General features: G+C 44.6%; 1 protein-coding gene across 4 annotated transcripts in view; it reads left to right on the forward strand.

The window, feature by feature from the left end:
• The window catches only part of LOC110397327 (D-beta-hydroxybutyrate dehydrogenase, mitochondrial-like), a 19,114-nt gene extending 4,837 nt beyond the window's left edge, over nucleotides 1-14,277 (forward strand). For 2 of the 4 annotated variants that reach the window (XM_021393470.1, XM_021393471.1), the window contains exons 2-5: nucleotides 209-319; nucleotides 7,032-7,173; nucleotides 10,548-10,700; nucleotides 12,195-14,277. In XM_021393470.1, the coding sequence (XP_021249145.1) occupies nucleotides 209-319; nucleotides 7,032-7,173; nucleotides 10,548-10,700; nucleotides 12,195-12,676 (888 nt within the window). In that variant the 3' untranslated portion in view covers nucleotides 12,677-14,277. Of the gene's footprint in view, nucleotides 1-208; nucleotides 320-7,031; nucleotides 7,174-9,717; nucleotides 9,879-10,547; nucleotides 10,701-12,194 lie in introns of those variants that run through there. The other 2 variants (XM_021393474.1, XM_021393472.1) reach the window with 2 other exon arrangements.

A 14,513-nucleotide genomic window follows, 5' to 3' on the forward strand; every position in this document is an offset into this window, starting at 1 on the left:
GTTTGACTGCTAATTTGAATGGCCATCTTCCAGGTAGCTCAAATCAGGCAAGCTCAGTCCCACACTGAGTCCATGTGTAAGCCATACAGCCTCTTAGTTGCTGGCTCTACCGTCTGCAGGCTGCTCCTTTGCTGTGTTGCTCAGAGCTGCTGGTACCTGCACCACTGCCATGTCTGGTGCTAACATATTACTGTGTTTCCCCATACAGGCTGAAGGGAAGGCGGTGCTCATAACAGGCTGTGACAAAGGTTTTGGACATGCCTTGGCAAAACAGCTTCATGCGAAGGGATTTACTGTTTTTGCTGGATGCTTGCTAGCTGTGAGTAATAATATTGATCAAAATTCTTCTGTGACTGGGGAAAATTTTTTCTCAAGAAACAGCCTTTTTATCTGCAGCTTCCATTTGCCCTAATCCAAAACCTGTGGGAGGTAAGGTGGGCAGGGATCTTTATGTATCTTCTATTGCTTCATCCACCTGTTGAATCTTGTTGTTCCTGTAATTCTGAACTCTTTAGGGCAGGGACTGTCAACTGCATGTCTGTACGGTAGCTTGCACGAAAGGATGCAAGGTTTGAGCTCTCTGCTGGAAGCCTCTCTGCAATGCTGCAACATACACAATAAACCTGATGGTTCAAAATTGCTATGGCACCATGCTTTCCTGTCTTCTCAGGCATCTCTGTTGCTATTTTTCGTTCTATCACTTTCCTATAAGGACTTTTTACTCATACTTGTCTCCAAGCCACCTTGGTTGGGTTTACCTTCAAACTGTGCTTCTGCGGCTCTTCTGGAAGCTGTCTGCTTTTTGGATAGATGAGTAAACCAACTAACTGTATCCTGCTGATACCTGTAGGTCTCACCCTCTGTCATTTGTGCCTGGTAGGTGGTATCACTTGTAAGAGATCAGTTTAGGCACACTGAATCAGAAGGGGCTGCAGAGCCAGCAGTCCAGTGCCTGCTTTTGCAGGTAACCATGTTGTATAATCCTCTATTAATTGGGCAAGGTCTGCTTCCATCTGAAGTTTTATCCTTATTTTAATTTCTCTTTTGACTATCAAAACTTATGTAATTTCCAGGATGAATTGTTCAAAATCAGTTCATGCTCACTTCTTTCTCTATCAAATGATCTTTGATTTCTCATCTCTTCTCTGGATCCCATCTCTGTGATGTGACGACAATGTGCTCAAATCTTCTCTCAACATTTGTTTTTCTAGTCTAAACAAAGTTGCCCATATAACTTCTGTTAAGTGTCCTCCATTGCCTTAAACACTCCCATCTAAATGAGTGTCAGGCTCATAACTGGCTTTTCTTATCATCTGTGGTTTATTTCACTCTGTAATTTTTGTTCTGTTCTTCTACTCCATTCTTCATGGCCATCCATGTTGTGCCACGTTTCTGTACCTCTGATTTTTGTCATACACACTCCTGTGTCATGGATGAAAGTCACTGATGAAAAACAGTGAATGAGATTTGTCCTTTGGAAACTCCACTGGTGACTCTTAACCAGAAAGAGTATTTTCTTTCCAGTGTTGTCAATTGCCATCTCTCCTAATGGGTACTTTTCATCCTTATTTCAGTTTCTCATTTCTTAGACGTTTTATTTTCTTTTGGTGCAAGCCCTACTTCTAACACATCAGCACAAACACTGGAGAGTTAGAGAGGAAAACTGACTTACCTATTTCCTTAAGCCAAGATAAAAGGGAAGTTAATCAAGTGTAATAAGTAAATTCAGTTGGCAGTGTAACAATCATCTCTTCTAGAGCTAACATGATATTAAATAGATAGTGGAATTTTTTTTTCTGTCTTACTACTTTTCAGTGGAATAAATGCTATTTGAATGTGTCTGTTCCAGCCCAGATGCTCAGAGTGATGACCACAGATTGCCCTTCACAATTTTCATCAAGAGCAATAGAAAAACAATGTGGCCATCCTTGCCTGTGTGATTTCAGCGGAGATTACGTTCTTCCTCCACACCAGCAGGGAAAGTTATTATCAGCTGACATATTGTGTAACTTGAGAGTAAACGAGTCCTCTTGGAAAGCTGCCATTGTTAGAAAATTTCCATGCAGAGGCTCTGTGAATCCTTCAGTAATCACGTCATATGCTACTTTGGGGTGTCTGTCTTTGTAGTGGTAGCAAGTCAGGCACTCACTTAGCACAAGAGCAGGTGTAAAGAACAGAAAAGAGGAGACAGAGTGGTTCTGAGGAGGCTCTTTCAGAAGGCAGCATGCTTGTGCACGACAGAGGAACAGACTCAATTAAAAGCCACATAAAGAAATGAAGTGCAGCCAATGTGAGCCTTGTTTGCTCATTTTATTGACGCGCTAAAAAAAAAATTACTTCTGATTATAGACTATTACTTGTTCCCAGACTTGCCTGGCAGCCCTTGGCATCCTCTCTAGTCTGGTCTGGTGGCTTTTTACTCAGAGCCAAAATTGTTGTGATCCTCACTGAAATTGTGTAAGTGGAAAATTCATCAGCAATCATAGCTGGTCTGCAGGTGACTTTTAAGATGTTAACTGAGTGCTTTGATCCTGAAGAGGTAGACAGTGGGAGCAGCTTTGGGTTTTAGATCGTTGATGGGGAAAAAGTCCTTGGAACTTTGAGCAGGAGGTTGCTGAAAACCTAATGGTAGAATGCATTTGGGATGAAAGGTTTTAAATGTAGAGCTGAATTTTCCGAGAAAAGGAAGCGTATAGTCAGTGCTGAAAAGGGTGATGGATCCAAATAAAACAAGAAACAGCAGTGAAGGCAGGGAGCTGTTAGGTAAGATCACTAGTGAGGTGTAAGATGTGAGTGATTATTACTGGTAAGTGAAGCTGTGTGTATGCAGTGTAGCTAAGGATGCAGCTACCCTATGAGAACTGGCAGTGTACACATAACTGCTTGTGGCAATGCAAGGAAACTTACCCTATCATCAAAGAACACCTGAGCTGCTGTAGGTTCACTGCAGGGTCAGAGCAGGTATAGGGGCAGTTGTCACAAAGTAGGTGCCAAGCTATTTGTTCACACGTAGTTACTCCATCATCACTTACTTCCTTTCATGCAGAGAATTAAAGGATCCCCGATGTACTACCAGTCACAGAAAGCTCTTAAATTAAATAGATGACAGTACTCTGTGAAGTGCATTAGGAGCTTTTAATGAGCAGAAAGTAAAAAGTAAAGGTATATCAAGAATACAGCAGGCAGGTTGGGCTAGAACTGTTAAGAATCAAATGATGAAGGAGTTTTGTTTAACAAAGACAGCTAACTCCACAGGGAGTATTTCCCTTAATATATTAGAATTAAATGAAAAAAAAAATGCACTGAAATCAGTTACAGAATAACTGAAAAATAGGCAGTACTGAAATAATTAGTCTTTTCTTTGATTTTACTGAAAAAATGATTCGTTTTCAGATGCATACCACCAGCAGTTTTCATGAGGAGATAAGGGTTTTTGTTCTGCAAGATGGAAAAGGGGAAACATAGGGAGTATTTGCACCAATGTGTATATTGGAATTCACCAGGCCTGATTAAATAGAATAGAGTAGTTCAGCTGGAATAGGACCTCCAGAGATCATCTAGTCCAACTGCCTGATCACTTCAGTCCTAACCAGAAGTCAACACATTATTGAGGACGTGATCCAAATGTCTTTTGAGCACTGACAGGTCTGGGGCTTCAGTTACCTCCTAGGGAGCCTGTTCCAGTGTTTGACCACCCTCATGGTGAATAAATTTTTCTTAATGTAATAAATGTACCAAAAGAGCATTGAAAGGGTGAGCCAAAGTGGTTTCTGCCATGGGTGGTATCTTCAGGAACTCCTGAAGGCTAGGGCGTTTCCAGAAGGCTGAAAAAGGGAAGGTGCTGTACTTGTCTCTTAAAAGGAGGCAGACCTCGAGTCATCAACCAGGCAGCTTACCTTCAGCACACGAGATGAAGCTGCAACGCACAGAACTGTCAGTGTGATAAATGCCTGGATCATAGTGTCATGTGTGCTGTACGACTGGGAACAGGTTGTGCCGTGTCAGCCTAATCTCATTCTGGCTAAGCAGCAGCATGGTTAAAGGGGAAGGAATAAATGCATCTCAAATAAGGCTTTTGATGCAGTCCCTCGTAGTCTGATGAGCAAACTTGCACTCTAAGCTTGTGACTGCTGTTAAGCCCCAGTGAAATTTTCTTGGAGGTGCCCTGGAACAGAGTTCACTGAGAGGAAAAATAAATAAATATGTGCGTAGCGCCAAGCAGGGAGGATTGCAGCTCCCTGAAGGAGTAGGATTCAAAATGATGCCAACAAATCACTTGCAGTCTGAAAACAAATAGGTGGAATCTGGTAATGACAAACACCAGCTTTTTTTCCTGAGGAAATGTGGAGAAGGAATGGGGGGGTAGGCAGCAGCCAGGGAACTGACGGTGACAGGAGAATGCAAACCCCATGAGTCAGCCCGTGTCCTGCTGTGCCGTGTCACATCTCGCCCTGGGGAGCAGTCGCAGCAGAGCTGTGCCTGAGTTGCTGTGTGGAGCGGGTAGGTCTGAGGCACAACTTCAGGGGAAGGAGCACACTGAGGAGGTGTGGGAAGGCTGCCTGTGGGATAGGTGGCACCTCAGGGAGGATACTCAGCGCTGTGTTTGTTGCTTGGTGATTCCCGCTGAAATCACTGTAGGTGCCTGAACCCTTTCCAGGGCCAGTGCTGCCGACAGGACCAAGGTGTTGCCCCCCCATTCTGGTGGCAGCTTGGATGGCACTGTTTGCAAGGGTAGAGGAACCAGCTGGTGCATGAGGAGGAGCAAATGCCAAATTCAGAACCAGTATTCAGAAAACAAGGAGGAAGAACAATGGGAACATACGAACTGTACAGTGTGCTCACTGTCTCTAACGTGCCCTGAACTATTGGTTTAATAGCTAAATGGTGTCTGGAGCGGTGTCTTCTTGCTGAAGTCAGTCTTCCAATATCACTGTGTTCTGACAACAGTGATTAAGTTGTAGCTGGGAAAGGTAACTTTGCAGATGGGATTGCATTGGCAATAGGGGAAAACTTGTTTCAGTGTGAATGATACAATCTATATTGGATTTTTAAGTTACTGGTCTGCAAGCTTTTCTCAAAAGACAACCACCAACCAAACAGTGGAACTATCTCTTTGTGTCATGAAGATTATGGAAGATTAAAAAAAAAAAACAAAAAAAACCACAACAGTGCAGGGAGAGGTGTGTTCTGTGCTCTGTGATTACAGCTGTAGCTAAGTTTTTGTTTGCACTGAGATACAGTAAACCTCTTCAGAAGCAGAATTAACTGCCCTTTATTCACAGGTGTCTGAAAGTCACTTTGTGTAACTCAGAGCTGAGATGCATGAGCATCTTCCAGAAATGCAGTGAGGTATCACAACCTTCACCCATTTCAAAGGGAATATAACATTTTGATGACTGTGTTATCAACTACTTGTAATGTCACTTCTAGAGATTCCTTTCATGGCTGGATAAGAGTCACTGTGCACTAGAAAACTTCAAGTCTTTCTTTTTGTAATACCTTGAAATAGGTCAGTAGTGACGTGATCTGCAGCCATAGGGACAGAAGCAGACTCCTACTATTGCCATGAATCTGGAGTAGTTATATGCTCATGTTGACAGGGATACCCTGTTTTTCTGAATGCCCAGGTGGAATTTCAGCTCTTTTCCTTCATCACATGCTATCGTTCACTGAACTGAAAGTAGAGGCAAGGTGGTTTACGTATTCATTGAATAGGGAGCTTGAGATGCATGAAGAAAAACAAGTGATTACAGTTTTTACATTAGCTTTGCTGTGGAGGCAGTGTGTTGCTCTTCTTGTTTGCCCTTGTGCTGTGGGTGAGTGTTGGTATCAAGTACTAAAGGAAGAGTGGCAGCCAGGCACGTGACCCACCTATTCATAACTTCTTCCTCCCTAACAAGGCAGATCCTGTAATTCAGGGGGTAGTTTGGTGAACTAAATCTCAAGCCTGCTGTGGAACTGCGTGACTAATCAGTGCTCTATTCAGTTTTTTTTGTTTTTTTTTTTTGTATAATATGTAAACATGGCTGTCTATCCTGTCTAGAAGTGACCAGGTAAAATTGAAATGTGAACCATGTTTAGGTTTGGTATACAAAAAAAAAAAAAAAAATAGTAACAGAATGTCTGATGGTAACAGCACTAAGCTGTTAAGAAACTAAGGGCTCATGAAACTATTTGCGTTATTCTATCCTAAGTTATTGGTGGGTTTTATATTCATTACTTTTCTTAAACATTTCCATATCATTCTTTAAAAATGAAGACTCGAGAAGGACCTGGCAGAAAAGACAAAAGAAAGGAGAGAAAAGAAGCCATCATATTGTCTGTAGAGTGAAGGGCCTCATTCTTGTTTCTTTGGACAGAACTTCCTCCTTTCATACTTCATGTCTGTAATTTTGTCCTGTGTGGTTGATCTCCACTGCTCATGCTTTCCTGTGCATCCTGTTCTGTTGCATATTTAGTGCAAAATATTTCTATTATATAAGTTAAATTATAAATGCTTTCTGCTGTATCCTTTAACATCAAACTGTTTGCTGGTAGGCATGCCAGAGGTGACCCTACTGTCTTGTTTTCTGTCAGTACTATCTCATTAAAAGCCAAACAATATTTTGGAATTAGATGAGTAAGGTACCTAATTAGCCTTTTGCTTTTAAGCCTAGAAAATCTGCCTCTGATTTGTGTATAAATGTTTGCTGTGTTACATATGGAGCATGGGGATTAGGGCAGCAGAGAGCCACCCGCAGTTATCCCAAGCTGATGCAGTATTTGACATTGTTACGATTGTGAAACCCTTCACATAAGGAGCAAACACAAAGGGCTTTGGCCCCTCAGAGCGGTGGGTCACTGATGTAGATGTAAGGGCTGTGCTGAAGGGAACAGATTATAGCCATGGGCTGCACAGTGGTTCGTGTGGCTTGTGTGCCTGTTTCTGCATCGGGTTTACACCTCTGCATGCAGTTTCAGTAGTTGGTATTTCCTGTCCCTGTGAATATGCCTGCCACCTTAGCAAGACATCTTCCTTTTCTGCTGGGCAGGATGAGAATGGAGACGGAGCCAGGGAGCTGAAGAACATGAAGTCAGATCGCATGAAAGTGCTACAGATGAATGTGTGCAGCGACCAGGAGGTGGCTCAGGCCGTGGATTATGTGAAGACCACCCTGAAAGACCCCGAGGAAGGTGTGTGGGGATCTTTGCTTTTCTGGGCCAGATGATTCTTTGGTGCACTCACAGAATCCTTCCGATGGAGCAGGCCCAAATCTGGCCAGGTTGTTCCTGCTCTGCAATGCAAAAACATGATTAACAAGCTGGGAGGCCTGACAGTCAGGCAGTGCTGTATTTGGGTCAGTGAGGATTCCCATGTGGCCAGCACGTGCCAGGACAAGAGACCAAGAGTGACGTAGACAGTAAGGCTCTAACCCTACATCCTATGAAAAGTGATGAGTGGCAGTAAGTCCCTAGGAGCTTATTTCTCTGAGTGACCATGATGACATAGGGTGGCAAGACCTTGATTCCCTTCTGAAGCTCCTGCTACAGCTCCACAGATGTTTCTGTAGCAATCCTGCTAGTGGAGAGGCCATGGCCCCTGCCTGCTTATTGCTGTGTTGGTACAACCTGCTTGTGTAATCAAGTGCTGATCTGGTCCATAAAACTCACCTGGCCCCAAATCTAGATCATTTTTCAGCTGCACCAGTCCATGCTTTCGGTTTGCCATGCAACATTCTAGCAGCAATGCGAGACAGAATTCAGGATAGGCTCAGCACAGACCACCTCAATGTGCATGCAATCTCAAGCATGAGTCCAGTTCAGGGGCCCTAGGAGCACGTGAAAGAAGATAATTCCTTCTTCTTTCTTGGGAATGTGTGTGAGGCTGGGAGGGCAGGAGAGGAGCAGCCCATGAGAGCACGGACAGCTCAAGATACAGGTGACAGGATGCTCCGTGTCTACCCATGCACTGATCTCTGGGCTTGAAAGGAGCAGAGGTACCTGGGAAGGGGTGGCTGACTGCATTGCTGCTGCAGCGCAGCTTGGCTCCCGGATTGGGCTTCAGACAGTTTCTGTGAGTGGTTTGGCAATGGGATATGAGCTTACAGCCTGTGTGGCACCTCACTTCTTCCCACATGATGAGGCTGTGAGGCTTTCTTGCCCTTTCTGGGTTTCTATGCAGCCTCTGTGCAAGCTGGGCAGCAGCTACAGTGTCTGGCTGAGGGTGGGCTGAAGTTTCACATCTGTGTCTCCAGCATTCATGGGTTGTGTGGCTGGAGGGTGATTGCTCCTCTTGAGGCTTGGATGAGACTACCGTGAGTCTGTCCTAATTCATATAAATGCATAAAGCTAGTTAATAACAGCTCTAATCTTCTTGCAAATTATGTAGCACACCCTTCCTCCTAAAACAAGCATATGAAACTGAGTTTCATACAAGCTCTGTTCCCACGCATGCTCTGTACGATTTTTCTTCCTACGCAATTATCCAGCCCTCGTCACACATTTCACAGCTTCTCAAGCTTTTCCTGAAGAACCCAGCGACAGCAGTGGTGGCACGGTGCCATTTCCCACTGAGAGATAACTTGTGAGGGGGCAGCTTTGTTGCTTCTATAAATGCAGCAGTGTTCACAAAACCTTGTGTTCAGAATGAACAGTGAAGGCTTGTGTCCTTGATCAGCAAGTTGGACCGGTTCCTCCTGCTCTTGAGAGCCTTACCTTGTAGTTGGTTGCTGCAGCACAGAGTGCAAAGCAGTAAAGACTTCTTTTTAGGAGGCATGTGACTGAGGTTTGGAGCTTGCCTATAAATAGTGCTCAGTAACATGCTGGAATATAGTCTGCATTCAGACTGAGGTGCGTTGCACACCTAGTGTGGGTCTGGAGGAGGCAGTGCAGAACAATTCTTGTGTTAGACTTCTCTACCTCTTTCCACGGTGTACATAAGGCTAAACTCATTCTGATGTTGGGAGTGCCACTGTTTGTCTTCAGTGTTATGTAGCTCCCACTGTATTATTGACATTAAAGAAGTAATAGTGATAAGACTGTGCTCTATAAACACACCACTGTCCTGCAAACAGCCTTGTGACCATTTAAGTATTAGCTCTTTGTTCTGTATGTAACATGGCCTGACTGGGATGGACTGTGAGGGAATGCATGGTAGGACACGACTTCCTCTGTTCCCCTCTACGTGGGCTAGCCGGAAGCTTTTGGGGAAAGTGAACTTGGCTGGGAATAGGACAGGGAGGACTACCACCGCCATCATGAAAGCCAGTCTAGCAAGGGCAGGTTGGGCTTTTGAAATGAACCAGGAGGATACGTTCTATTGACATTTATTGGGCAAATGGGGGAATGTTACAACTTGCTTAGACTGCAGTTAGTAAAATATATGGTTACTATCTCACCACACATAAATCTAGGCTGGAAGACTTCCATACATGAGAGCAGGGGAAGTGTGGAACAAAGACTGGGCAAACAGCCCAAATCTTTTTCAGAGTTTGATAAGTTTTTCGTCAGGGTGGCATGACATGGGTACTTTCGATAGCAATATCTGAGCTCCCTGGATACGGGTACTATTTCCTACTCCTATGTGTGTTCTTAGTACTAAGAAGAAGGTCAGGAAGTAGAAGAGGGCCCCAGTTCCAGCTGGCGACTTACACAAAAAATAACAACGGTGTGTGGCAGGACATCCAATTAAGAGCAATTCTTACCTTGTTCCCACTCTTCTGTTTGTTCCTACTGCAGTTTATGGCTGCGTAGTCCTGTGCTTCAGCAATTTCACAAAGTGTGGACTCCATCTTAAAATATTTGCCATGGGGACTCCTACAGTAATCACTTTGAAGGGTCAACTGCTCAGTGAGCTGTTAAGTTTTGGATATGTAGGGGTCTGAGTGCAGAAGCTCATGGTAAGTGCAGTCTATTTAATCTTGATGGGACTGCATGCACAATAGAAGTTTATTTTTTAATTCTAGTAGTTTAAGGGTTGGTTGTAAATTTGCCATGTCCTGCAGTAGTTAGGATTGAGGGAGTCCAAATGTCTGGACTGAAGTACAGGAGCTGGTAACTGGGCCATGATCCTGCAGATCAATACCGCACGCTCTCCCAAGTAGTGCATCACATCCCAGAGTTGTGAAGTAGATGTAGAAATCTAGGATAGTTGTTTTCCTTCTGTTTTTTTTTTTGTTTGTTTAATTGAGGGAAAGTCCAGCCCTCTTCAGAATGCAGGAGAGCATGATAAAGTCCATGAGAGAAGACAAACCTGGGACCTACAGGAGGCATAAAAGAGGGTCAGCCAGATCCAGCCATACAGAGCAAGCACAGCCTCTGACTTTAGAGGAGACATTCAGGATTTTTTGGAGCCTATCCCAGAGGCTCCAAGTAAGCCCTACAGGCTTCATATCTTGTATCTTTAGGGTATTTTTCTCCTTGCTGGGTTTTTCTCTACAACTTTTTTTTCTACGAAAGTGTCCAGTTCTTTGCTAAGGAGTTGGGTTACTTTGAACAAAGAGAGCTGCTTCTCTGTGACACTTTTCCTTGTTCCATTCTTTAACCTTTTTTGTTGTTGTTGTTGGCAGGTCTGTGGGGCCTGGTGAACAATGCTGGTGTCTCAACTTTTGGAGAGGTGGAATTTACAAGTTTAGACAACTACAAGGAGGTGACAGAGATCAACCTGTGGGGCACCGTGAGGGTGACGAAGGCTTTTCTGCCCCTCATTCGCAGAGCTAAAGGTATATGCTAAGCAGTGTGGCAAGGTTCAGGGACATTTTGCCACGCAGCAAAGAAACGTAGCTTAAATTTGTGAATCAGACTGCTTCAAAGAATGCCAAGAAGGGTGTCTGTTGCATGCAGACAAAATAGCATTGTTTGATGTATTATGTTTCAGAGAGGGGGTCTGTCTAAGCACTGCACAGCAGGTGTGATCTTAAACATGCCAGAATATCAAAGACCTTCAAGCAGATATGACAGGGGAACTTGGGCCACCTTTAGAAAAAGTGACTGGAGCCATAAACGATATTTCTGGCTTCCAAAGAGTGCTTAAGTTTGGACAGCTGAATCTTTCCCTTAACGTTACTCAGCTCACAGATGATTGCAGAGGGGTAGTCATGGAATAAATGAGTCCATAACAGCCATTTTAGATATTGTACAAGAAGATGGTTACCATCAAAAATCTGTTTTGTGGACGGGGGAAAGATAACTATGAGCAAAGCTCTGAAGAGCTTCTTTATTTAGCATGTGTGGGCGAATGCTGGCACAGCTATGTGTTCTGTGAGGACAGAAAGAGGCTACATTGAGCAGATTGCTCAGATACCATTTCCAGAAAGTAAGTACCCACTAAACAACCCCCATCTTACTACAAAACGCCACTTATCCATCAGGTCAATAGGTGGTTCTCACAGTCCCTCCAAACTTTGCTTTGCTCTGGAATGAGAAGAGCAGTGCCACCCACTTGCTTCTCAGCAAAAATTTCAAGCTGCAGAAAGGTGTCATACTCCATGGCTGAGAAAATCCTCTCTGTGGGAATAGCTGATGAGATTTCAAGGGCTTGTTTCGTAAGTGTAGCCGAAGCTGTAATCCCACATGTCTTGGGGAAGGACAGTTCCCCATGGAGGAGTGACTACTACTACCACTGCCCCTAGACAGCGCATGACCTAGCACAAGCTGCCAGGGCTCTGCCATTAGGCTGGCATGCACTGCTGATAGGAGTTTGAACAAATGGTCTTTGCTGCCCTGTAGACAGAAGCACATAAAGTCTCTTCTCCATTTATCCCAAGCATGTTCTGCTGTAGGCAGTCCTGGCCAGCCAGTGGGGTGAGCAGGTTACAGTGCTCGTGCTGCAGGTTCAGAGGAACCTCCACTGGTTCTGATGGTGCACAGTGGTGTAAAAGCCTACACCTAGTAGCCGAAGAAGACACAGATGCTGACTTACTTGGAAATTAGAAGGAAGGAGATGTCTTGTATGCTTTGTACATCCTTTTCTGTACAAAGGCACGTATGTGCACCACACACAGAAGAGGTCAGAGCTGAGGCTGACGTGCTTGAGTCTGGAGGGAGAGGCTCCCGACAGAGAATTTGGACACTTCTTCAAGGTACAGATTTCACAAATCAGTGCCATCCAATAAAGCACCTTTTTACTAGAATGTTATGACTGCTGCTTCTTCAGCCCATGCTGACCTCGCTGGGAACAACCAGTCCATCATTTCTCCTTGCTCTTTCCCCTCCAGGCCGTGTAGTGAATATCACAAGCATGTTAGGGCGGATGGTGAGTCCATCTCGCTCCTGCTACTGCATTTCCAAGTACGGAGTGGCAGCCTTCTCCGACTGCCTCCGGCAGGAGATGTATCGCTGGGGTGTCAGAGTCATCCTCATTGAGCCCAGTAACTTTGTGGCAGCGACCGGCATCCTGACAGAGGACGGCATCGACAAGCAGGCTGAGGTGCTGTGGAGTGGGGCCAGCAGCACTGTGCGGGAGGACTACGGGCGGGAGTACTTCACTCGCCACGTGGCCCTGATGAAGTCCTTTGTTAACAGCGGCCTGAAGGACATGTCTCTTGTCTTGAATGACATCACTGATGCGCTCATTTCCGCACACCCAAACAACCGCTACAACCCCATGGAGACCTACTGGTGGATGAGACTGCAAGTCGTGACTCACCTGCCTACTGCCATTGCTGACTGGCTTTACATTCCTGGAGCCACGCTGTGAATGGCCATCCTTCAAGCATCCTTCCAGTGCTTGCATGTATGCACAGCTCAGAGCTGACTTAGTTCTACCCTCACTGCTGGTGCATCTCCTCTTTAGAAGTTTGTGCCTTCGGTTTGGGTTATGGCTTCACATCTTGTGTTGTAGGATGCTGATAAAAGTTATGTCTTTTCTGTCTCTTTCCTAACTTGGTCTTTGTATTCCCTGCTACCCCGATTAAATTTGAAAGGTGTTTTGCTTTTAACTGTGGAGAAGACAGAGGAAGGTTAACATAATGGATCAAATATGTGGCTAGTGTAACTAGGTCAGCTGAGTTCCCCTAGTGATAAATTGGACTCATTAATGGGCTCCTGCTTTTCCTTACAAGGATGAGCTGGTAATAGCAGAGTGAAGCTGTTGCTATGAGATGTCTCAAAGGGTAAAAGCTAAAATGGGAAACAAAAGCAGTTTTCCATTTGATTAAAAATGGGTCAATCACAGCCTTATTTTGTTTTCACAGTACTGGTAGGAGGCTCTGCTGCTCCATAACTGTTTGCTCTTTCCACGAAAACAGCAGCACTGCCTCTAAAGAGCCCCATTACCTAACTGCAAAGAAGCGTTCTTCCCTCTCAGCACTGTGACCAGGAGCTGCCAGAGCCAGCATCTGGAGACAGAGACTGGGCAAGGAAAAGCCCTTGTAATAACTCATGGTGTCTGAGCTGCCCCTCAGCCAGTGGTCTTCACCCGCTGCTGATGAGCTTTGTGAAACAGGCTTGAATCTGATGTAGCAAACAAATTTGGCTCCTTTGACTGCTATGTCAGGTACCAGTTGAAAAAGAGCACTGTGCAGTCAGTTTGGCCTGACTACGAGCTCTGGAAGGATGCTTCAGGTGATGCATTTCTTTTTAATAAATAATGCACAATGAAATTTCTATGTCACACGTGATTGTCTCCTCAGAACTTCACGACAACTGGTATGAGCTACTTTTGCAAAATACCCCTGAGGGTCTCTCCTGTTGGCCATATCCAGGGCATTCAATCAGTTTTCCACGTGCTGAGGCTGCCAAACTTCACACCTTATGTCCTCTTTCCAAGTGGTGACCACCAGCAAAGCAGCTAGTGGGGATCTACCCTCTCATTCTAGGGGTCAGCTTCCCATCCTGCTGCTAAATTTTGTTCTGTTTTGTCTTATGTAAGATTAAATGAATATGAAAAGAGCTTATAATTTGCTCTTTTCTCATCTATCTCAGGTAGCTATGACTTTGAAGCTGTGCCATAAACTTTTTATACGCCACTGTTTGTAACTGCTTGGAGTCTGGATGCAGCTGTGAATGCTGTGATGCATAAGGAGGCAGCAGGCTTCCTTTGGATATGCTGTGGAGGTAGCTTGTGTTACAAATAAGTTCTGAAAATGCTGGCCATGCAGTTCTTTTTTTACTTCAGACCATAATCACACGGAGACTGTCTGGGATCCAGTACCCAGAAAGATTTCACAGTCCCACTGAACTGCAGCTTGTTTAGGTGGTGTTGAAATCACTTCTGCCCCCTGCACTGTGAAATGTGAGTAATGTTAAGTAGCACTAATTTGCACAGAGAAAAATAAACTGTGAGATTTGTAAAGCACATGTCCACGTCTCCAGCGCTCATTTCTATGATGTTTCTTTCCCCCTCTGAACATCTCAGTGCCCTGAGCAGTTTTATACTGGCTGGTTATATCCTTTTTTTTTTTTTTAGCACTGAAGTAAAAAATGGGGTGAGAGGTGAGGAGAGGCAATGGAATTGCTCGTGTTTACTTGGAGAAATGGGCACTGGGATGTTACAGCTGCTATTCAAGCTGATGGCTTCAGTTACCAGGCCAGCT

This window comes from Numida meleagris, chromosome 4, assembly GCF_002078875.1.
Source record: "Numida meleagris isolate 19003 breed g44 Domestic line chromosome 4, NumMel1.0, whole genome shotgun sequence".
In the NCBI taxonomy this organism is placed as follows: domain Eukaryota; kingdom Metazoa; phylum Chordata; class Aves; order Galliformes; family Numididae; genus Numida; species Numida meleagris.